The sequence below is a fragment of the Amblyomma americanum genome, chromosome 4 (genome assembly GCF_052857255.1).
Source record: "Amblyomma americanum isolate KBUSLIRL-KWMA chromosome 4, ASM5285725v1, whole genome shotgun sequence".
NCBI classification, from domain to species: Eukaryota; Metazoa; Arthropoda; class Arachnida; order Ixodida; family Ixodidae; genus Amblyomma; species Amblyomma americanum.
In genome coordinates this window covers 120,055,908-120,079,805 of record NC_135500.1, presented here as the reverse complement: position 1 = coordinate 120,079,805, position 23,898 = coordinate 120,055,908, and the positions used below count along the sequence as shown (strand labels likewise).

At 48.3% G+C, this 23,898-nt stretch overlaps 1 protein-coding gene across 2 annotated transcripts in view; it reads left to right on the top strand.

Moving 5' to 3' along the window:
• Positions 1-23,898, top strand: part of LOC144128289 (putative carbonic anhydrase-like protein 2) — a 196,747-nt gene that overhangs the window by 91,568 nt on the left and 81,281 nt on the right. For both annotated transcript variants that reach the window (XR_013313769.1, XM_077661591.1), the window contains exon 3: positions 20,284-20,420. Coding sequence is in view for 1 of the 2 variants with exons in the window: in XM_077661591.1 (XP_077517717.1) it covers positions 20,284-20,420 (137 nt within the window). In the remaining variant the exon portion in view is untranslated. The remainder of the gene's footprint in view (positions 1-20,283; positions 20,421-23,898) is intronic.

Below are 23,898 nucleotides of genomic sequence, written 5' to 3'. Positions count from 1 at the left end.
GTCTATAGATTCACCCTCAGCTGGTTTTCATTGGCTCGGCAGACGGCTCTGCCTCTCCCACACTCGCTCACAGCATTGCGTGCACTGGCGCGCACGTCTGTTTTTTCTCTCTCCACTCGCGACGAAGTACGTACGTATAGGCCTAGTTTGGGCTCTTGTGCCTGGCGCGTTATTTGAACTTATTCCGGCTTGGCTTGGCTCGGTTCGTCCTCGCGGGTGCATTCTCGGTCCGCGCGCGCGCCGCCGTATTGGCTTTGTCGCGACGCGCGGGAGATGGAGAGGATGTCCTTTCCTCTATCGGCTGTGCGGGGAGAATTTATTTACGCGCGCTGGAGCTCTCTCCACTCCCCCCGGTTTCCATCCCTCCTCCTTCGCTTCTCCTCCTGGTCCTTAGCTTGGTCTGCCCCGTCGGAGACCGATCCCAGCCGCAGGGCCTATAGCTGGCCTGGCGCCTAGCTCCTTCCGTTGGCAACCTCTTCTATTCACCCTCACACCTACGCTCCCTACCGACCCCGCGCACTCCCCTCTCCCCGGCGCATCGGCCGACTCCCTTTTTTCCCTGCGTCGAAGAGATGCCCCGTTCTGCTTCGGCGCATCCTCCCTTCGGAGAAGAAAAGTTTTCGTTTCGCGTTCACCGATGTGGTCTCGTCCGCTCTTTTGTTTGTCTCGCTTTTTTTTTGCCTGTCTACCTTTCTCTGTGTATATTCGCGTCCTAGGCATTTCGCGCTGGTTGATTTATCTTTTTCGATTTCTATGCCCCCTTTGTGGCAGTAGGACTAAGTTTTTTTTTGCCGCACTTACGTGATTCGCCCTTTTTATTTTGTTTGTTAGAGAGCACTCCAGCTTCTTGAGGGCAGCGAAACTCAGACGGCGCGAGTGTGTTTAATAATGGGCCACCTCTTACCGCGTAGAAATGAGCGGAAAGGTAAGGGGAAAGGGGTCTCGAATATAAAACGCTGCCATTTTTAGTCGAGCAAGCTTAGAAGGTCGCTTGGTAGAAGGATCTCCTTCGTTCTAACTTTTGTCTACTATATATAAAAGAAGACAGAAGACCGTGGGCGTTACGTTCGGCATGACGCGGTATAAATTACCCCGCAAGTATTGTGCAAGAAATGCAGTGAACCATACACCAAAGTGCAGCTTAATCACTGGCTGCGTGAGGGGTGCTACTGAGCGCTCGTATTACGAAACCAGCCATGCCAAGAGCAGCGGAGTTGCACAGTGAACATTTTTTCATGGTATATTATGCAGTTCAGGGCAGTATTAAGAACGCTGCGAACAAGCGTTTTCGCACAACCAGACTGTAATTTTTTAGCTAGTGAATGGCAATGGTTCTTTTTAATGGTGGTAGTGGTAGTAATTGTATGCGTAGAAAAGCTGTACGACTGACAATCGTGTGCTTGCAAAATGAACAAAATTACCTTCCTCGACTCGACTGCCGACCGGCAGCATGAATTAGCTGAGAAGTAGATGATATGGTATGGTATGGTATGGTACAGTACGGTATGGCACATCACATATTGTAGTGTGGTGAGGTGCGGTAAGGTGCGGTGTGGGACGGTATAGTATAGTATGATACGGTACGGCATAGTATGATGTGTGATGTGGTGTGGTTTTACAAGTTTTTCTTCATATATGAAGTTTAACGTCTCGAAGCCATACATGCGCTAAGAGAGACACCGTAGTGGAGGGATCCGACGTTTTAATTTACCTCATTTGGGCCCTTTGACGTGCGCTGACGTCACACACCACTCACGTTTTTTTTTCGAATATCGCCTGCATCGAAATGCGGCCGTTGCAATCGAGATTCAATCCAGCCACCTTAGACTCAACAACCGAACGCCAAAGCCACCAAACCATCGCTGTGGATGGGCACAGGCAGAGGAAATACGAGAGAAAATGCACGGCAGTATGCACTCAGCGACACGATCGAGATGCCGTGAAGCGAGGCGCATGAAGATTTCTCTTCCTAAATGACGCAAAGTGCCGCAAACAGGACACGCCGTTTTCCGAAGCGCGGACGTTAGGCGCGGGTAGACCGGACTTGCTCTAAGTTGTAGCTACTCGAGAGTGAAAAACACACTCTATCGGCGCCAGCAGCAGCAAGTGGCGTGCTGTAATGGGCGCTCCTGTATGTATCGGCCCGGGTCGCCGCGCCCCATTAAACCGGCAGCTGTGGCACTGCGTGCTTTGTTTCGCGTCGTCGCCACCGATTCGCCGACGACGTCTCTACTGCTCTTCGCAGCTGTCTTGCAGTCGTTTGCCAAGGACGCGGGGTCACGGCGCTCAGCTGCGGCTAACGCTGAGTGGTACGAGAATGCGACGACGCTAGTTTTTCGGTCGTCTGCCGCAGGGTTTAATGACGCTGTCCGGCGGACGGCGGGGAAGCAGCTGAACGCCGGCGGTGATCAGGAAGCGGAAACGCCGTCACTGAGCAAACTGCTTCCCCCCCCTACACCCCCTCCCCCTGCACCCTCTCGTTCCCGGTGCGTCTGCTACTGACAGGGCAGCATTGTTGAGACTGGCCCAAGCATCGAGCGATCGAGTCGTTATTCATGGTGTGGCTAGTGGATATAGCAGCCCTGGCGCCATCTGTCTCTTGCGCTGGGCCAGCCATACACTTCGGGCGGAAGCACGGAACGCTTAAGCCCATGTGAAGGCGAGCGTAAAATGTACTACAAAGAACAGATGAGCCCTTGCTTTTGAGCTTTGTATATATTTGTGAGATTGCTGCGCTAACGCGCAGTCGGAATTTGCGGACATGAAATAAAATAATTTATGGAGACCTCGTGGCCCGTTATAGTAACATACATCCACTGACGTGAGAGCAATGAAGCTTGGATGACAATACATTTCTCGTTATCTCTTCTTTAGCGTCGCGCTTGACATGGTGCCGGCTCGTGATATCAAACGATGTTTTGATGCGACAGTGTGTCTGGTTTCGCTTAAGCCTTAACTTCACTACGACAGATTGGTTTCAGAGAAGCAGCCAATAACTAACACATTAACCGAGGCACCAGCTAACCACGATCTATTTTGAGAGCGCGTGAACAGTTTTGAAAAATCGCTGTATAATTTGCTGAAGCTGTGCTTGGGGTCGTCTACCTTGGAGCGTTGTTAATAATTTCCGGCCGTAGATGAAACCGCGCGCAGGCATAGTCTAAAGTACAGCGACGACGGCACAAGACAAGATGGCGCAACATGGCTAGCTTTGTTCTCTCGTCACTTTGTACACGACTGCATCTGCGCGCTGTAACGTCTACAACCGGGAATTAACTTTAAGCTTCCCCACTGTTCACGGTGCACACGAGCTGTTACGGTCGCTTAGTCAGGGGAGATAATTAAAGGTTACACCGGACGCCAAAAGCCTCTTCCTTAGTACGCCTGCTGTTTTGTTGAAACAAGGCGCTCGGTCGCGCAGAATGATTCCGTCCGCAAGAACGGACGCTGAAGAGGGCAGGCAGTGGACCCGATCAGCGTGACTCCTGGGGAACATTGGGCGCTGAGCGATGAACTAAACCGGAGAAAGAAGGGAGGGCAAGGCGTCCGGATCTTTCCGGACCAGCGATCGAGAGCCCCGTGATTAGCGCCACGTGTCGTTAACACGACTAACGAAGATGACCGCGCCGCTCCAACACGAGCAGCCCTCGGTTCATTTGCGACGCGACAGTCACGTGCACACCCGCGTCCCCAAGCGGCAAGAAAGGGACGGGAATGCCACATTAGGGGCGGGGGGGGGGGGGGGGGGGGCGTGAAACATAGCGCGGGGAATAATCTGGCGCCGTGAGGCTGAATTCGGAGATGCGTGTGCGATTGAGGACAGCCTGTTATCAAACTGTCTACAGCACCGTCACCCTTTTGCTTGTTCCTCTTAGATGAGCGGTTGGCGATTTGTCTCCTCAAACTAGCGTAACCTAACCTAACCCAACCTCTAAGAGTGTCGCGTGCTACGCATGCAGTGGCGTGAAGTGAGCGATTCCGTCGGATACGGATCGTTTGCGGGGTAGAGACGAAGAAAGTGGTGACTGCGGTGTATGGTTGGCCGATCCGTAAGCTGCTACTTAGAGGTTAAGGAGTAGAGTCACCTCTGCCGTTAGTTCGCCTCACGCAGTGGCTCGGCGAGTGCTGCGCTGCTTTCAGCCGCTGCATGTGCACGGAGTCGCGGGTTCGATCTGGGTGCAATGGTAGCGTTTCGATGAAAGCGATGTGCAAGGGCATCTCTTTTACTGAGATTTCGGCGAACGCTGAATCAGGGGTAGCCTTCACAGCGGTGTGCCTGAAAGCCGAATGTGTTACTTCAGCTTGTAACCGATTATAGTGCATTAACCAGATATCTCCCCTTAGCTTTGTGGCCCTAGATCGGCATCGAGTGTAGTAAATAAGCATCGTAGCGAACTAATTGACCAATTCGATTCCTACTACAACTAGGATGACCCTCCTAGACCCTCAACAAACAACGAGCTCCTAATTAAAAATGGGAATTAAATTTAAAGCGGAATGAAGTTTTAAACTTTTGGTGGCAAAGATAAGTTTGCTTAAATGCAGCTCCTCTGTCTTGGTACCCGCTCCCCCGCAGTCTCACTCGGGAGGAGGAGGAATCTGTGCGCCGGATTCGGGCAGGAGCGATTCTGACTCCCTCTGTGCGTCATCGGTGGCGTGACAAGAGTTTAGAAGTGACTTGTGGTGTTGCGCCTGAACTGTGTGACGCAAAACACTTGCTGTGGACTTGCCCGGCTACAGCCTCACTGAGACGACGCTTCCTAAGATAGGTCGGCCTGCGATGGGACTTTGAAGGCGACTATTGCAAGTGGAGACTTGATAATCGCTTTATCGAGAACTTTTGCCACTTTTTAAGCGAGGCTTGTCTACACTCCTTCTTCAAAATTTCTCTCCCTTTCTCATTATGCCTAATGGCAAACATCCCGAATAAAAAAAAACTGCAACTGCGGGAGTGTACGAAGTATAATTGCTTGGTGCTTCCTCATATCCGTCGCGTCGGTACTTCTTTTGACCGCGGATGTTGTACAAATGCGCTCTGATAAAAAACACGTGGTCAAGAGAATAATGCTACGCCGGACAAGGACTTAGAGAAAAGCTCGCAGGCGCTGTTTTCCTGTACAGAGGGCGCGTACAGTTTCGGACAGCCATCTTCACATACCTTTGGACGCCGTAAGCTCAGGGCGACAGAACTGCGGTTGTACGATGTGAATGCACAACAGCGTTCCTTGGGCGCGGATCCATGCGCCTACTTGCTGCAAAGAAGTGTACGAGTACAGAGAGATTAATTGAATTGTGAGCTTTAACGTGTCGAAGCGAAACATGGGACAGGAGGCACGCCATAACGAAGGGCTCGGAATTAATTCAGTCCACCTGGGGCTCTTTAACGTTCGCTGACATCGCGCAGCACACGGCGCCTTTTTGCTTCTCGCTTCTATAGAAACGGATGGCCGCGGCAGGGATTGAACCCGGGTCCTCTGGCTCAGTAGCCCAGCGTCCTAACCACTCAGCCGTCGCTGTTGGTAAAAGGAACAACAGGGGTTGTGGTACCCGCAGCTGCTCATTACGAAGGGTCGCCTGAGTATACCGCCTATTAATGCATAACCATCCTTCTAAGTAGTATTAACGAAGAGGTTTTGTTGTTGGACCTTGTAAGTGCAGGAGGCTCTGTTATTATTCACTAAGTATCCCGCACGAGGTCGATTTTTGCACAGGTATTTCTACACTTACGACGTTTCGGCAATTAGGAAAACAAATAAATGAATAAATTATAACCAAGGATTAACCACTCTCTCGCGCTCATTACGTCCTTTTATGTCTCACAAAAAAAAATCCCCTCTTCTTCCTTTCGTTTCTGCCCCTCGAACCCTCGCCGCCAGCTCAAAAAATAAACCTATGCAACACAAGAAAAAAAAAGAGCAGAAAAAAAAAGAGAAGAGGATCCCAGCGGCAAGCAAGCTCGCACAGCTCACCACGAGAGGCCGGCGCCATCAGCGCTGCTCTGAGGGTAATGTCGTTATGTTATAATTATTAATACAAGCTTAATAACGGGCCCGTAATGAGCAGCTCCCAAGGAAGGCTCCCCTTTTGTCGGCAGTCTCCCAGCCCCGCTGCGCCCACTTGTGTTCATTTTTTTCCCCGCAAAAGACGCTCGGAGAGGGAATGAACCCAAGCGGGGGGGATATAAGGAAAGAGCTAAGGTCGGCAGGGAAGCCCGGCGCACGGTGGGTTTAGTGGGAGTGGGGGAATCAACCGGCGGTGAGGGACGTTTTGAAGGCTGCAGCCGCTAGGAAGAGGGTGGAGGAGGGTGCGTGGGAGTCGGCTCGGAGGGTTCTGGAAGAGTTTGGTAGGAAAGTTTTCCGGCCTGCGTCTTAATTGCCACCGAGGTTTGTTAACGACCGGATGTCTTGACTGCGCCGTTTGAGCCACGGGGACCGACGGTTTAATGAGCTGAAAACTCCTTTCGCCTCCTTAGCAAGCCCGCTAGCTGGCCGCAGCTGCTTTTGCCGCTGTACGATTTTTATTGGAGCCGCGAGCGTTTCACGTTTATGCTTTCGTTTTTTTTTTAGTTTTGTGATGAGCGCCAAAACGATATAGAAGAGCGGAAATCTGGGTTCATATTGGAGTAAGAGGGGTAAAAGGAAATGATAAAGAAGTAGATTAAGATGAGACAAAAACTGAAATGGTGATGTTCTTGAGTTCGGCAGCCAAAGGAGTCTCTTCTTTATCCCAAAGGGCTCTGCTGCGAGAAAGGAAATAAAAAAGCAAGAAAGACAGAAGAGAGATACAATAGGACAGGCATGTCGCACACAATACAAGTGGAGCATGACGGATACGGCCGTATTGTTCCAGGCAAGCTCAGGTAACAGAGACCAAAGCGCTTTACCTGGCATCCGTCCCTGCTGCTTTTCCTCCCGAGAGGCTAGTCTTTTGTCTCCGCGAAATCCCCTTGTTATTGGCCGCTCAGTACCTGCCGTGCCTGCTGTGATAGGTGTGCTCGCTAAAGGTTGTGCGCAGTCTTTTTTTTTATCCTCGCTTAACCTTGTCTGTCCTTTTCTTGATTTTCTAGTTTGGGCTCAGGGAGAGACTAGTAATTTGTAAGGGAATGGTTCGAGTTACCATTGTTCATACCTGCTTTCGGGTATTGTTTTGGAAGACAGGTAATTCGCGTAGCTTCCCGCGCTGGCTGCGTGTTACAAGAGTCTTCGCTCAGTGATTCCCCTTTGTGAAGAGGCTGTTCTAGCCATATGATGCTATACTGTGGCCTTCGGTGAGTTCTTCTGGATTGTCTCGAGGGTTAACGAGCAGGTTGCGTGCAGTGCGAGTACATATCAATGGAGAGATTCAGGTGTACACAGACAGTACAGGACGTAAAGTATGTGGTAAAATGTCAACATTTCTTTTGTCAGCACTACTGTATCATGCCCTATAAGTTAAGGATAAAGTTGAACGCAAATTCATGTGTGGAATTTCAACAGCACTCGATGATGAGTTGCATGTTTCTACAGGTTAAACTCTAGTGGACGACCTGTTTGATGCGTAAAGCTGCGCAGGTGGCGTGTGTGCGCTGAATGGAACCCAGAAAAGGCCCCCAGAAATTGATTCAGCGTCGCCTTCACGGTAGGCATACGCGGCGAAAGGGGCATGTGAAATGAGGTGCCTGGGTTCAGGACGTCCAGCAGAGGCTCTTACCACGGGACTGAATGCATATCGGGCCCACTCTGATTCTCAGTAGAGCGACCTCCGCACAGCGAGTTAAGTTTCCGGTGAGGTTTGCACGTGGAACTATGGCACGCATCAACAAATTAAAGGTTCCTTATTCTGGAGAAATACGTTATTCGTGGAAAAGTTTAGCACTTGGAGTACTACCAACCTGATTTTTATAAACATGTTGGTAATACTTATTATGTTAGTTCCTTTTGTAATAGTGCATTTTTGTATAAGGTGTATTTTTATTGTTCCTCCCTCCTCAGCACTAGCCCCTGCTTCGTGCTACACACCTTCAAGGGAGGTTAGGGTACTTTGAATGATAAATTAATTAATTAATTAATTAATTAATTAATTAATTAATTAATACGCGTGAGTGCTTTGAATCAGAAAGCTGCCGGAGCAGACATAAATTTAAACAGAAGGAATCATAGTAGTTCGAATATGTTTAAGCAACAATTATACATAAGCTATTTAGAATACCAGTGAGAAGGGACGAATTGAGCAAATTCATTAAGAGTTTTTATTTCGGCCGGGGGGGGGGGGGGGGGCTGAGGGGAGCGGAAACTTGTCTGAAACAAACTTCCTGAAGCCCTCTCTCACACCACCCTCCAAAACTTCTCTCATGGCGCATACATTAAGATATTTAAGGAATTCGATTTGTGCTTTTTTTCACGCTTTGCTTCGTAAAAGCTACAGCATCACCCCAACTGCGATTTCGAGCCCCGAAAACGCTCCTGACCGGCAGCGGGAAGTAATCAGGTCTTCCATAGCGAGGAACGCGCTTCCCGTCAGTGTGTTTTGAGTCGCTGGCACGCAATATTCGGCGCTGCCGACGTGGAGCAGTATTAATGTGTTCTTGCCAGACACCCCGTTCGCGATAGAACAATGCAAGAGAAATAGCCTTCCATAAATATCCCTCTGGCCACGTTTCTGCAGTTTCCTTTTCTTGCGCCGAGCGATAAAAGAAATAAATAGAAAGTTAGAGAGAGAGAGAGAAAGGGCGAAACAAGGAAGCCAGTGACAAGAACATATTCCGCTTGTCTTACAACAAGTGAATTCAATCTTTCCTCCTTTTTCGCGTGCCTTTTTCGACCACCTCCTCCGGAGACAGCGGCGCCTTGGAGAAGCGTGTGCTGTGGAAGTGGAGATTAATCATTCGGGCGGGGGGTCCACAGAATATAGCGTCCCCTCGCGCCAGCCAGTCGTCTTCGTCGGACGGCAACACCAGCGGCGGCCCGAAGCCCCAGTCGAAGCTGGAGAGGCGGCCAGGCAGCCGAGGGCCCGTGATGGATAACCGAGCCTTCGAATCTCGCACCAAAGAGAAGCGGCCCCAGAGTGCGCGTGCTCTCGGAACGCGATATTAAAGCTTTCTCCGTGGCGGCTCAAACGGCTGCAGCTACGGGACGAACGGAATGCCACGGAATCGGCGGTCGCTTCAAGCAGGCTGAAACCGCGCGCCGGATGGGGAGGGAGACAGACCCTCCAGTGAGAATTCGTGGAGGAAGTTCGACACAAGTGGTGGCGTTACAGAGGTGGAAAGTCATGTACTGTTAGTGTGTAACCTGTACTCGCGTCCGTATGATGGCGGCGATGATGATGGACCGCGTAGTGTTCGTTGACCGCCGCTATTTTTAGAGATGGAATGGTAGGGGAATCTTCTTTCCTTGGGGCGTCCGCCAGCGGAAGCGCCGCCAGCACACGCAGCTCATGACTAACCCTCGTTTGTTTGTAATTAGCAGGATATAAGAGTCATAGCAGATATACTAATTCTAACTATTCTTTGTGAATAAGAAACCGCCAATTGTGCGACCCAGGTTGCTCTTCTCGAGTGGCCAATCACTATTTTAACTTTCACCTGCCACGAAGGCCAGTTTGCTCACTACCGAGTGGGCAGTTTGTGATGATGCTATAAGGCCATGTGACCTAGGTCGCCCGCCTGTAGGTTTCTTCTCCTGAGATTTTTCGCTTAGAATGTTACCGCCGACGGAACTGGATTTTGTGCTGAACGGAAGCCTTAATGCTATCGTGCTAAAAAAAAGAAAAGAAAAATGACTCACCGCACGCTTATGTATGGAAGCTGCATTCAAAGCGAATGCTACAATTATAAAATCATCATGCAGTCATGCAGTCGCCTTAAATTGGTTTTCTTGCTCTGATATGAGAAAATGACCACAGTTATGTACGGTCCAGATATCGCAGCTATGAGCTTGTTACCTGCAGCATAGAAGGTACGAAATCCCTTGGTATTCGATCTAAACATATACATGCAGGTACATCGCACTTCGTAAGTGGCTATCAAGTAACGGCTGATATTTGTCCTTATATGTATGCGAGAGCGTGAAAAAGCAAAATAAATTTTGACAACGCCGCTACGATGCTTAATGTGTCCTCTGAGATTAAGACGCCTTGTTTTCATTTATCAATGCGAAATCATTTCTAGGCTATGTCGACGGGGTCGTGTCATCGAAACGTGTCCGCCGCCATAGTGACGTTTTCAGACGAGATAGCATCAAACAAACGGTTGTGACCGATAGAGGACGATGTGAGGACGATGCCCATCAAGTTTGATGTCAATAGAGGGATTAGTTAAAAAATTACAGCCAATAATGTAAAAAAAATTCTAAATATAGCTCGGACGTCGATATAGTGACCGGACGGGAAAATAGCCGTGGACGGCAAAATAGTAGAAAAATAGGCAAAGAAGTGAAAATTAAGTTTTAAATGGATTGAAATGAGCTTGATGAGTCATAATTAATCGAAAAAGGTTTGATTGACAGAATATTTAGTTAATTAATTAGAAGCAAACTTCAATAGACTCAAAGAGGGGCAAAGAGGGGGACGAGTGTCGAGAAGGCGTCAATGCTTTCGCATTCCTTCAATGCGGGTAGGCGCAGTGATGTTTACCGTTTTTTTATCTTTAGTTTCTTGGAACGCGGAGCGTGGGAAAAGAACTTCGCCGTTCAGAGCACGGGTATGGATGCATTTCTGGGAGCTTCCTTTCCTTGCCAAATATTCGGACATGAGCGATAAATTGACAGCGAAATCGCCTAAAAGCATCGTATCACTGAAAACAAGCGCTTTCCTGGCGCGCTATGATCCTACCCTGCTCCCGCTGAAATCAGCAAGCGGCCAGATGGCACACGTGATAAGGTCACACTTGCGAACACGCTGCTGTTGCGCGCGCACTGAGTAGGCGAGAACGTGTAGGACGCAGAGAGAAACACAGACCGGACAAAGCGATATCCTTCCTAAAAGAGAGAAAGCAATAAAGGTCAAGCGGACACTGAGAAGCAAAAGGACAAGCACTGCGATGGATCCACCAGAGTTTTCTCTTCTCAGTAGAAGACAGCCGAGTGCTAAAGACCGGTGGCTGGCCATAGGCCGACGTGACTGGGCGCCATATATTCTACTCGCTGTCTCCCGATTACGCAGGGATGTAGGGAACAGGCGTAGGGAGACCTCCAGGAGCCGTATAATATCGGGGAAGAGATTTACGAGTAAGTCGAGGGAAATTTATGGGCGCCGCGGAGGTGGCCCGACGGCAACAGGGAAGCCAAAAGCCGACGCGGAAGAGAGAGATTGTGAAGTGGCGGGGAACGCTGCTGCTTGGGTGGGAGAAAAAGAAGGGTGGAAGAAAAGGGGGGGGGGGGAATCTGAAGAGTGGATTTGATCCTTTTGAGGAAACGAGCTTCCGCCTTGTCTCGGCTGATACGGACTCTTGAGTCTCGTCCTCAGCGCTACCGCAGATCGCGCGCCTCGTGAATGCAGAGACTATCTTCTGAGCACAGACATGGGAAGATAGAAAAACACGAAGTGCAGAAAAAAAAGCAGGTAACGAGAAAACCTGGAAGAGCAACGCAAAAAAAAAACAACACTTATTTGTAGAATTCGGCTCTATTTTTATCGTGAGCTCTGTGGTGCTCATACCTTGCTGGCGGCTTCGCTCCAGTTTTTGCTGCAAATCTCCTATGAAATGTCGTCTTAAAAGCTCTGGGAAGTCAGGGCTCCCTGTTAGGAGGCGGTGATTTCTGCCCTGCTCACTGCTGACGCTGACAGTGTTTTGATCTCTCGATGGTCTGTCATTTCTGTCGGTAACAACCAGTAGCAAGACCCGTTCTTAGTGATGGACATCATAAAGAGACGCATGGATACATTTCCAGTCAAAAGCTTACGGTTAATTGAAGATGCCCAGGCCCGCTGTATCAAAACATGGAGGTAGTTCGATGGGTTCGGATCGTCTAAGGAGGTGTTTTTAACGAGTGCAATGCAATCAGTGCACTTCCATGTTTGAGTTTTTAACACAATCGTACCAAAGTCTTCGAGTGAGAGGAAACGCTTGGGTTGTGACTTGAATTATTAAAGTGTGAGTTTCAATGTTTTTCGCGGAAAATGGTGGTGAAAACCAAAAATTCCGCTGCGTTCAAAATTGTGGCACATTTATTTCAGATCCAGCATATAATCAATACATTTTATTTTGCGACAGGGGCATCGCTCAAGATAGGTTACGTGCCTTTCTATGCGTTTGAACCTCTTCGCAGTGCAGTGATAGGAGGAGGAGAAAGGAAAGGAAAGGCAGGGAGGTTATCCGGAAGAATTATAGGTTTGCTACCCTGCACGGTGGAAAGGGGTGAGGGGATAAAATATGTAAGAGAAAGGAGAGTCACTATGAAAAGTCAGCGTTCGTTAAAGTTACCGCCTATCGTGCAGGCCAGAAGTTCTCAAGAAGCGGAGCAGTGCCTTGGAAGACTTCACCGCAGACGATGGCCGCGGCCTGTGGTCGAGGATCTTCATTTCTGTCAGTGGGTGTGGATCTAGACGCTCCAGCGCACAGCAGAGCGACTGTCTTTCAGCGCTGTAGGCAGGACATTCACAACGAATGTGGGCTATAGTCTCGTCATACCCGCAGATGGCACATGCAGGGCTGTCAGCCACACCGATTAAGAAAAAGTAATGGTTGGTGAAAGGTACACCAAACCACAGGGGACACAGAAAAGTATCTTCATGCCGTGGTAGGCCAGATGGAAGCCGAAGCTTCTGATCTGGGTCGACGGATATTAAACGTGAATTGGAAAATTGGCCGTAATTCTAGGCGGCAAGCGTGATGTCCCGCGCCAGTGGTCTAAGCCTGCCCGCTACGTGTGACCTAGAAATGAGGATCGACTCAAAATCGCAGCCGTGGTGAGCAGTTCGCGCGACCTCATCTGCGCGGTGATTGCCTGCTATGCCGCTGTGCCCCGGTAACCATTGGTAGATAGTGTCGTGCCCTTTATTTATGGCAGAGTGATGTAGTTGTCGGATTTCTGCAACCAGTTCTTCATGGGCTCCACGGCGAAGAGCAGCTTGTAAGGCTTGGAGGGCTGCTTTGGAATCGGTGAAAATAGACCACTGCAGAGAGCGCTGCTGATTGATGTGTTCAATGGCGACACGAATAGCAGTGAGTTCTACACCCGTCAGAGGAGTCTGGTGAGCTATCCTAACTCTGCTTTCTGTAGCCCTTGCGCGGATAGACATGGAGGCCGAATAACTGATGGGGTTCACGGAGCCGTCGGTGTAGACGTTTGCATGGTGCTCATGTAAATATTCAAGAGTGACTTGTTTTCGTGCGGTGATATGCATTAAATAAAGCAGCCACATGATCATAACGACCACAGAAGCTTTCAAGCATTTTGTGTGCTTGTATTTGCGAATATTAGTATGCAGGGTATGTTACTAGGCTAGTTGGTTCTTGTGAGCCATAATCAACGCAGCTGCGTGTGTGTCCTCTCTGTGTCCTCGTCTGCTAGCGCTGTGATTCCATGATGTCGAATATTAATATGTTAGTACACTCTATTTAAGCATCACCCCCCCCCCCCCCCCCGCAAAAAATGAACAAAAAGCAATAAAACGGAAGATAGATGTGCTACGGTATGCATACATGTGACAGGACGATACTAAGGTCACCCACGTTCCTTAGGACAGACGTCAACGAAATTAGGCAGCAAGAGCGCGCACCACTAATTATATTCGCAAATAAGCGCCGCTAAATATAAACTATCTTCCTGAAGTAGTTTATATGTTGTTGGCGACCATTGCAGAATAATTTATTTCTGAGGCTGCATTCAATGTCACGCAGCACGTAAATTTACGCAGAGGGACATAGTGGGATTGTCGTGTTTCATAATGAATGCGACAAGCAAATGTGACTTACTTGAATCCCAACCAATATTAACTACCCCTCAGTGATAGTACTAGAGCGCGAGCCTCACGTGTATTACCGCTGTTACCAAAACTGCAGCCCGGATATTCCGCGGCTCAAGGCGTAAGGCGTTCTGCTCCTAACAATGAGGCAGTAAACTTATTAAGCGGCCTGGTCAGCAGCGGTTAAGAACGCATGATGAGGGAATATAATATGGTCCACTGGAATTTCAGTGAGTGTGGAGGAATGCCATGCTATCGGAGCTTGTATCAAGACCTTCGAAACAAAAATCACTCCTAATCCTAAAGTAGCTTCAGAGCTTAAATATATATGAGCTGATTCCCTGTTTGACAGTGGATTCCATGGCCTAATCAGGGTCCGCTTCGTCTTTTTAACGTGTTTTTTAAAACTCATTAATAAGAACACAATATACTGACGAATCCAGATGCACCAGGATTCTTATTGGCTGCGGTGACCTGCTGCTAATTTTTTCAGATTTTCATTTTTCTTAAGAAGCTCCGGTGGTTTAAATCAATCCGTATGCATACACATTACGGCTTAGATTAGAAGTTCTGCACGCAGAAATGTAAAATGACGGAAACTCGTCTGCACATTGAGCCTTCGTATATATAATCACAAGTTTAGGCACGCCGTCGCCCCTGCCTATGATGACAGGTAAGAACTTCAAAAACGTTATCAACAGATCGCATCCACATGGACAGTTGGCAGCTGTACCCACGCCTGTGGCACGCTACAGAGCTTCGTAACAAGACGAGCGTCAGGTCCGTTAGCGTACATTTAAAGCCTGCGACTACCTCACCCCGGCTGGATAGGTGATCGGATGCTAATCGGACATAACTCAGAATTCTGGGGAGCCCTTTGAAAACTAGAAATGTTGCGGCCGGTAAACGTCGAGCGACCACTTCGAAACTAGACAGCGCAAGCATGTAATTAAGCTGGTCAGCCGTTACGGCCTCCACGGGTGCTCATAGCGTAACGGTAACGCGCCTTACTACATTGCCACGTTAAAAAGAAAAAACCTCTAAAATACAAGATAAAGTACGAAAAAAAAACGGAACAGAAGAGAAAAGAGAAATGTATATAACAAATAAAGCAAGAAACATGCCCATTTTGTCTTTCCTCACGCCTGCCCCGACCCCGTTCGCGGAGCCCTCTTTTGGAATTCCACGGATCATTCGCGTGAAATGGCGATCGAAGTCTCCCAAAGTGGCGCTGCTCGCTCTTTCTCTCGTTACCTCACTCTATAGTTTTCTTTTCTTTTTTTTTACAGCGTCGGCGCCGCGCTCACAGCTCGCGTTCAAGCACTCCCCGCACCGGCGCCGCTTACCCCCGCACCTAATGTCTCGGCCCAGCGGGGGAGCCTTTGTGTTCCACCGCCGCAGCCGCCACAACGGCTCCCTCCTTTCCCGCGACGCGAAGGCTGTGCCTCCGGAGCTCGCTTCGTTCGGCAGCTTGGTCTTCTCCCCCGCCGAACAGCAGCAATCTGCGCCGGCGCCGGGCGGCATACCAAAGAGGAACGACCGCACGCCGACACAGTAGTATACCACGCGCATTTGGACCCGGGGCCCTCCACTCTTTCCTCGTTTTCCGGCTGCCGAATACTTCTTTGTTTTCACTCTCTGTTTGAAGCGGCGTTTGCCTCGCCTATATAAGCGGTTCAACGAGAACTGGCCAAGTGTGGTGGGGGCAAGGCAACTCCACGGCAGTGCAGTTGATAACGAAGAGATGCAACAAAAAAAGAAAGGGAGAAACCTTGGGTGAAAAAGTGCGCTGTCCGATTAACCACTCGTGGATGCCGAGCTCCGCGAGCCAGAAGAACAAAACCTGCAAACATCGATAGAAAAAAAAAGGGGAAGACAGGTGCAAGGTGCGAAAGACAGAGGAGAGCAGTGAGAGAAAAGCCCGCACTCGAGACACGGATGGTTTGCTGCTTGTTGGAAGTCAAGGGACGTAAGGGCCGGCGCGATTGCAACGAGCGCGGCAAATTGGTTTTACGTGGACCGGGTTAACCCGAGGCGAACTGCGGCGCGGCGGTGGCTTTTTCACGCCTTGGAAGCAGCGGCTTGCAAGAGCGGAGCTCAGTGCTTAAATCACGCCCAGTTCGCCGTCCCCTCGCTGCACCCCAGGAGGCGGGTAGTTTGTTATAAAAAAAAATAAGAAAATTGGCTGAGACATTTCTCAGCAGCGTTTCTTCGCTACGTTCCTTCTCAATTTTATTGTTCCTATTTATTTTTTCCCTCCAAATAGAATTATTATTTCTTTCTTTTTTTTTTCACAGTGGAACCCTTCAGCTGTTCTTTCTTTAGCCGTCGAAGATTTGAACGAATTCTCGAGGTTTTTTACTGCGCGAGAGGAGTTAGTGGGCGTGTTTCTTTAAGCCCGATATATTCGCTTCCGCACTCTTGGACGCGAAGCGAAGCCGCGAATGCAATATGTAGGCGTTCGGCAGTTCTGTAATAACTACGTCACGATGACAGGAGCAGTGCACGTGAAGTTCTTTTGCCCCTAACAGGGGTCTGTGCAGAAGAACAATAACAGCAACAGCATCAACAACGAAAGAAAAAATACACGTGAACCGTTTCGTGCAGGCAGAAATAGAACGAAGAATGCCAGTTCGGGTGCAGCTTAAGTGAGGACCTCCACTCTGGTGGTAAAGACTTTCATCGCCACCATCGCTTGCCCTTTCGTCTGATGTTGGAGCTCTCGTCTGCTAGCCCGCACCGCACGCTCTGGCGAAAACGCCTCCCCGAAGCCCGGTGGCTGATAGACTTACTGTATAAGTCAGAGCTACTGTTACTGTGTAAGTAAGCCACTAGAATTACTGTACAGTAACTCTACTGGCTGAAACGACACGGCGCCGCTTCTGACCTGGAACAAGAGCTGGTTTTTACAGCGACAACTGTTAATGGCGTGTTGGTGAACACTGGCGATATGTTGGCGTAGCCGTGGCGAAGAAGTGCGAGAAGGTGAAAAAGTGGAAGGAGGGACAAGAACGGAGGAGAGAGTGGGAAAGAGGCAAAGGGGCGACTGTAGTGCCCGTTGGCTGGCGCCATGCTATCCATCGGCGCCAATTTTAGTACCAACTAAAACGTTTTCGCCATAATCATCATCAACATCCGTGAGCCTCTTCCTCTTTTATCTGCGTCGCTGCCGGGAGTATCGTTCGGTGTGCTGACGTAACGTGCTAAAAAAAGAATAAACCACCTGAGTAATAAACGCCTTGAGTGATACGCCGTGTCTTCTGCTTCGAACCGACGGATCCCGCCGGGTCTCCAAATGCTCAAACAGAAGTTGCAAAACAAGTCGTCAAATTCGCCGTGCCAGCAGCCCGGGATAATGGCCGACGTCCAGAAAAACGTGTATACATTGATTTTAAGAATCGGGATATTATATAGAAGATAGGGTATATTAGTAGTCCCTATACCGACTATAAAGCCGCATTACTCACTCTGAAATCACCTGCTTAGCGCGCCAAGCATAGACCTGCTTAGCGCGCATGTCTATAGACCATTTATGATCCCAAGGTTGCGGGAGCAAGTCCCGGTCGCGGCGGACGCATTTTGATGTAGGCAAAATGCAAAAACGCTCAGGTGGTCTGAATTAATTTGGAGCCGTTCGCTGCGGCCTACCTCGTTGCCCATGTGCCGTTTCGGGACGGTAAACCTACCAGTTTATAGTTTGATGACGAAATAACACAGTTTCCTCTGGCGTGTGAACAGCCTCCGGATGCGTTGAAATAATCAGGTAGGAATTACATCGCCTTAATTCCTCAAATGTCGACGTATTCTTTGAACTATAAGCTGCTCTTCTAAGGCCTTTCCAGCGAAAAAAAATTGAACAGATCCCTTCGTGAAGCGAAATGCCATCCCAAGCCGTATCTGTGATACTTTTTAGTGCCAATCGCTTTCGATCCAGCCAATGTAATGGCAGAGCATCTTTTTCCCATCAGAGCGGGAAGCGCTAATAATTCATTGACTTGCGTCTCCATATTTTCTTCGGAGCTTCTACCTGAACCAACTGCGTTTCACTCTATGTTATCTGCTCATGGCGCATTAATTGTATAATACTAAAGACACAGGCTGTACCATGTTCAGTAATCTTTCTTTTCATTTTTTTATTAAAAGCTCTCTGTTGATACGTACAGGTATATACATATAAGCGTATCAAATGCACGCTCTACCAGCCTGACATGTTCGTTGCCGTATACTCGCGGCCAGAGCGAGGCGTCCGCGTGTTGTATTGCCACGAGCTTTCCAACCAAAGGACGCCAGCTTTTCAAAGCGGCAGAGGTGATATTGAGTAAAACGAGGTGAACATCGGCGAACCTTCCCGTATTGGCTTGAGTTTTACCGCAGTGAACTATAAAGACGCCAGACGAGGAGGAGGAGGAAAAAATGTATTTATATTTGATATTAAAATGTGTTATTAGCGGTCGCGGGCTGCCTTCTTCATCTTCCGATGAGTTATTGCAGCCCGTCTTGTGGGGGCCCCAACACCGGCGCGACATGCACGCGGTGGCGTCTGTATCTGTCTGCGCCTATCTTTCGCTGCAACAGAAATCAAATGCTTCTCGTTCATATTTTCACTCGGGGAGCTTAATATGAGGCGATGCGATTGAGCGAATCGCGCTTTTTGACTCCTCCGACATATCGCGCATGCAGGGAAAGGGTCATGAAAAACTACTTGTTTTTATTTTTATGATTTGCAGTGTGGCTGGAGTTTTTCTGCAAAACCGCTCGTGCAGCTTAAACGGACAGGAGCAAGTCTGTATATGTACGTCTCACAAAATGCAACTCGTAACTTCCATAAGAACCCGCCGCGGTGGCTCAGTGGTTAGGGCACTCGGCTACTGATCCGGAGCTCCCGGGTTCGAACCCGACCGCGGCGGCTGCGTTTTTATGGAGGAAAAACGCTAAGGCGCCCGTGTGCTGTGCGATGTCAGTGCACGTTAAAGATCCCCAGGTGGTCGAAATTTTCCGGAGCCCTCCACTACGGCACCTCTCTCTTCCTTTCTTCTTTCACTCCCTCCTTTATACCTTCTCTTACGGCGCGGCTCAGGTGTCCAACGATATATGAGACAGATACTGCGCCATTTCCTTTCCCCCAAAAAACCAATTATTATTATTTTTATTATTAACTTCTATAAGCGCTTGCTTTTTTCATTGAGTACTGCATTATTCTAAATGTCATTTAAATTTCAAAACTTTTTCAGCCCAACTCATAATGAAGCTATCATTTTATTTTTTTTAGACGCAACCATAATACCATCGGTGAGCGTTAGGAATCAGAAAAATGGCAAGAGCCACGGTCTGTGTGAATTTCGAGTGAGGAGCTCTGAGCCCGGTTATCGCATAGCCGAGGATCGCGGGAGGAAATATCTTCACATGAAAATGGCATCAAACGGGCTGTACGCACGCAGAACCAATACGACCGATGCCAAACATACTGTTCCCATTTTTCAGTCGGTCCACTCCTGACGGGTCGTAGCGAGATCCCGCTTTTGCAAACGTGAATGCAGAAAAGCCCCTCGACGCATTTATTTTTCATTCAATCATTTTTAATTTCGTGAAATGAGTACACACAGACTTGATTGAACCCATAGCCAGCTCGGCTAGTAAAATGTCCAAATACAAGATAATCACAAAAGGAATGGCAGACATTCAAACAAGTACAAAAAGACGTAAAGTACTACAATCGCGGCATTGCGCATATGTAAAGCGCAGAAAAAAAAATGGAGAGTGCAAGAGACAAGACGAAAAATAAGTTTACAATTCCACAAAACCAAAACATAAATGTGTTTAGTCCCACAGCTCCGGACAGACAAGAAGAATGTTTTTCAATAAGGCCGAAAAATGAGTTTGATGTCATCGGGAACTTCATTCCATATCTGGGCACCATTGTGTTCTAATAGTCTTTGACCATAAGTGTTGTGACATGGCGGTAGGTTAAATCTGTTATCAGTGGATGCTCTTGTTTGTCTCTGTGGTAATCCAGTAGGTTTTATGGTAGTTTTTATGGAGGAAAAACGTTAAGGCGCCCGTGTGCTGTGCGATGTCAGTGCACGTTAAAGATCCCCAGGTGGTCGAAATTATTCCGGAGCCCTCCACTACGGCACCTCTCTCTTCCTTTCTTCTTTAACTCCCTCCTTTATCCCGTCCCTTACGGCGCGGTTCAGGTGTCCAACGATATATGAGACAGATACTGCGTCATTTCCTCCCCCCCCCAAAAAAAACAATTATTATTTATTATTATTGAGCTATCGTTATTTTGTAGCATATTACTTTGTTCAGCAAGCAGGACGCACATCGATCGATCAGCGTTACCAGGCGGAGGGTTTACTGTCGACAACTGACGAAGTGTCCCGGTTTCCCCTTCTGCAGGTCCCGACTTCTGGGGCCTGCTGAACCCGGACTGGAACCTGTGCAGCAAGGGCCGGCGCCAGAGCCCGGTCGACCTGAATCCTGGCACGCTGCTCTTTGACCCGCACCTGAAACCGCTGCACGTGGACAAGAGCAGGGTAAGGGCAGAAGGGGCAAGAAAGAGCAGGGCTTTCTTGCTTTTTGTTGTTTTCTTGTTTTCCTCCGTCATTTTTTTTTTCTGCAATGAAACAAGCATGCAGTGAATGAAAGGCCAGGAACATTCCAGCACATATTTTGCAGGGACATCAATACCGCTGTTGCTTCTAAAGTGAAGCCTTTCTGCAATATAATTTGCGTAAGCCTTTCTTCGCAACTACAGAAATGGTTGAGACGTGGCTATGTCATGCTACGCGTCTTGCGCAATTGTTCTCGAGCGCTTCGAAGTTATGTTTTGATCCAGTAGACGTAAACTTCTTTTGTATGGTAGATACAGCGGGGAGTTAGGCTATTCTGAGTGGTTAATTTTATTTGAAAGTTTACATTATCTCAGCAAGACTACAAATGAGAATGCAGGCGGCCAGAAGCGTTATAGCCAAGTCAGTATACGGCAAGGTATTGTAGTGCAAAAATAAAGCAAAGGTAGCTTCATCCTCCGAGAAGTCGACCTGAAATGACACTAATACCAGTGTTCACGATCTTCATTACTGTTTGCCCTGTTTGATCATTGCCCAACAGATATAAGCGGGTCATACCAGTCGCGAATGCTTGTTCACGTAGTTGAGCGAGTGACGTGATACGTCCTCGTAGAGTTGGGGGCTTGCGTCTCAACTCCGTTTTTCGGCTGCGGTCATTGTGGTTGCACACCCATTATCAAAAATAGGAGAAGGCTCACTGTCCGTTATAAAGCTCACTGCTTTGATACTGTATTATTTAATTTACTACAAAAATACACTCCTGGATCAAGTAACCTCGAATCCATTGTACACCTATAAAATCTTAATTTGACGCCATTAAAATCTGAGAGTGCACGGAACTTATCATATGCGGGCTTCTGCACTGCGACAATATTCTTGTTCTTCTACCGCAGTATATGCAAGTACACCCGTATTTCAAAGAGACCACGGCATACCGTGCTTTATGGGCGTTGAAACTTTCCATATTTGAGAATAACAATACGTAAGTTTTTCTTCCAGAGCCTTTGCTTTTCTTATGAAATAAAACAAAATACATTTGTTTAGGTATTATTGCAGAAACAATTCGCTTTTTGTCTGCGGAAACTAGGAATTTTTGTTACAGAAGAGCACCGCCATGGATAACTATTTATTCTTGAAAAGTATCGCAACAGAGAACGTCCAGTACCGGGCCTCGATCATGAAAGCTGTCGTGTGCTGAATACATCAGCTTTGCTTGCGGATAGCGAACTATAACTGATATATCCTGAGGGGACATTTTATTAGCACTTCTACATTGTCTTCCAGGTTTCGTCTCGTGTGAGGAAGCGCAAATTATATGTTCGGGTCAGTGAGTGACGTTCGCTTTTTGTACTAATTTACTGTTTGCGTATTTCACACATGTAATAGCAATCATGCATATGTAGCACTGCAGCATTGTAGGTTTTCTTGTTAGAAAATTAAATCCTCTTGCCATAGGAACCACGTGCAATTGCACGTATAAATATACATTGAGTACACACGGGCTAATTTTAGTGTGCTAGCACTCTATTTCGCCCTAGTGAAAAAGCCGTCCTGTCGGCGGTTAAAGGCTCCACCTGCCGTCTGCCACTTGTCCCCACGATTTGACACCAGCAGGTCCAAGGGGATCGGCCAAGGGGGAAATTCGATGAAGCGGCAAAATTCGTCGACGCCATTGGTTAAAGGGGCTCCTTTGATGTGCATTCGCAGCTTCCTTCTTAAGTTGTATTCGTCTATAGCGAAAAAAAAATGGGGTGAAGGGATCAATTGAACTGATAGGGAGGAAAGGCGATAGTATTCGGTTTTTCGACTCCCCATTATGTGTTATTGAGAGGCACATGAAAGTTGCTTTTAAAGCACGTTCCGACCTGTTCAGATGGACAGTTCTCGACATTCTTACTCCGGCGCCTTTCTCCGGACAGGTGGTAAAAGGGTGGGGGGGGGGGGGGGGGGAAAGGCGGACAGTTCTTCGACACCGCCCGACAGTTTTCGCCTTCATAACCCTCGTGATGCTACCGCATTAAAGGTCATTATGTGTCCTGGTGAATCCTGGTGCTGTTTTGATGAAGGAGGCAAACCCTCTTCGCGGCAGCTGTAGTCAAATGGAAAGGCAGAAACGGCATCGCGCCAGGAGCCTCTTGCATTGTCTGCAAAACAGTGATACGTGACCTAAGAGAAGGGTCCATGCATTTTATGCTAACGCATCTACGTCGCATTAACTCTGACAAATAAAATCGGGGTTTATTTTGTTTTTCCTGCAGTAAGATGCCGCTCATAATTTTACTCTCGGCACATCATAGACCGCAGGTGAAGTTAACCTTTACTCAGATATCACATAGGCACTTTCACATAATCCAAGCTTGTATAATAAGACCCAGCTTATCGTCCTGTTCAGACGATTTAAGATGGAGATATCTTAGGCGGTTGTGCATTATCACTTGAGTAAATTGCTGGGCTAGTTGGTTCATAGTCCACATATGGTAGAACCAGTGAAACTTACGCACAACAAGTTGTGTGTGTGCCTCTTTGTCTTGTCCTGCGTCAGTTTCGCCGGTTACACCATCTGCGCATTATCAAACCCATAACGTCGTGCAAGAGACCAATTTTATTGAATTTTAAGTAGCGTCAAATTTTTTCCCCTGTTATTTGCCTCTAATGTGTTCGCTGCATTTGCTCAATTCAGCAAACATTCACAGCACAATGCGTGCGCCACTGTTCATGCCATGATGCGCTCAGAACTTCGCGATCTCCGGTTTCTGCACCCATTTCTCTTTCCCTGCGTTCTCTGCATTGCGAGGAGCGGCTTAAAGAATTCCTCGCGTAAAGTCACTTCGCCGAAAAACAAAACAGACAGTTCCATGCTGTCTAGCTTGGCTGAGGAGTTGACTGAGGAGGGAAACGGAGAGGAAAATTCACTCGTTTTGCAAGCTTTCCTGAACAGTCTTGTATACATGTCTTTCTTTAACGGGTTCTGCAACAATTCTTCTCTTTTTCTTTTCCGTTCTGATTACTCCTTCAGACAAAGAGTTTGGAGGACGTCTCATTCGTGCGAGCGGCCAGTGAGCGATCGCAATTTTGCGTGTCCCGCTGTGCAGGTTGATCACGTCCGCGGCCGCCGCGCCATATATTAAGGGGTCCGTGCGCTTTTGCCAACTTAGAAAGGCAGAATGAAAATTTACGCTGCTTTCTGCCCCGTCCCGCTTTCACTCTCTCCGTTCTCCAACTCGGCTGCCTTCGAAGAGGCTCTCACTCATGCCCTAACCTGACAGCTCGCGAAAACTTCCGAATGCGGTGAAATATTTTATTTGTCCGTGTATCGTACCAATGAGGTATAGCAGCATCGCGGTGGGCGCCGTTGGACGTCGGCGGGCGGCGAAAAAACGAGAAAAGTATAGAGACGCTTCGCAAAACACAAGGTGGGGATTGAAACAAAACATTCCCTAAA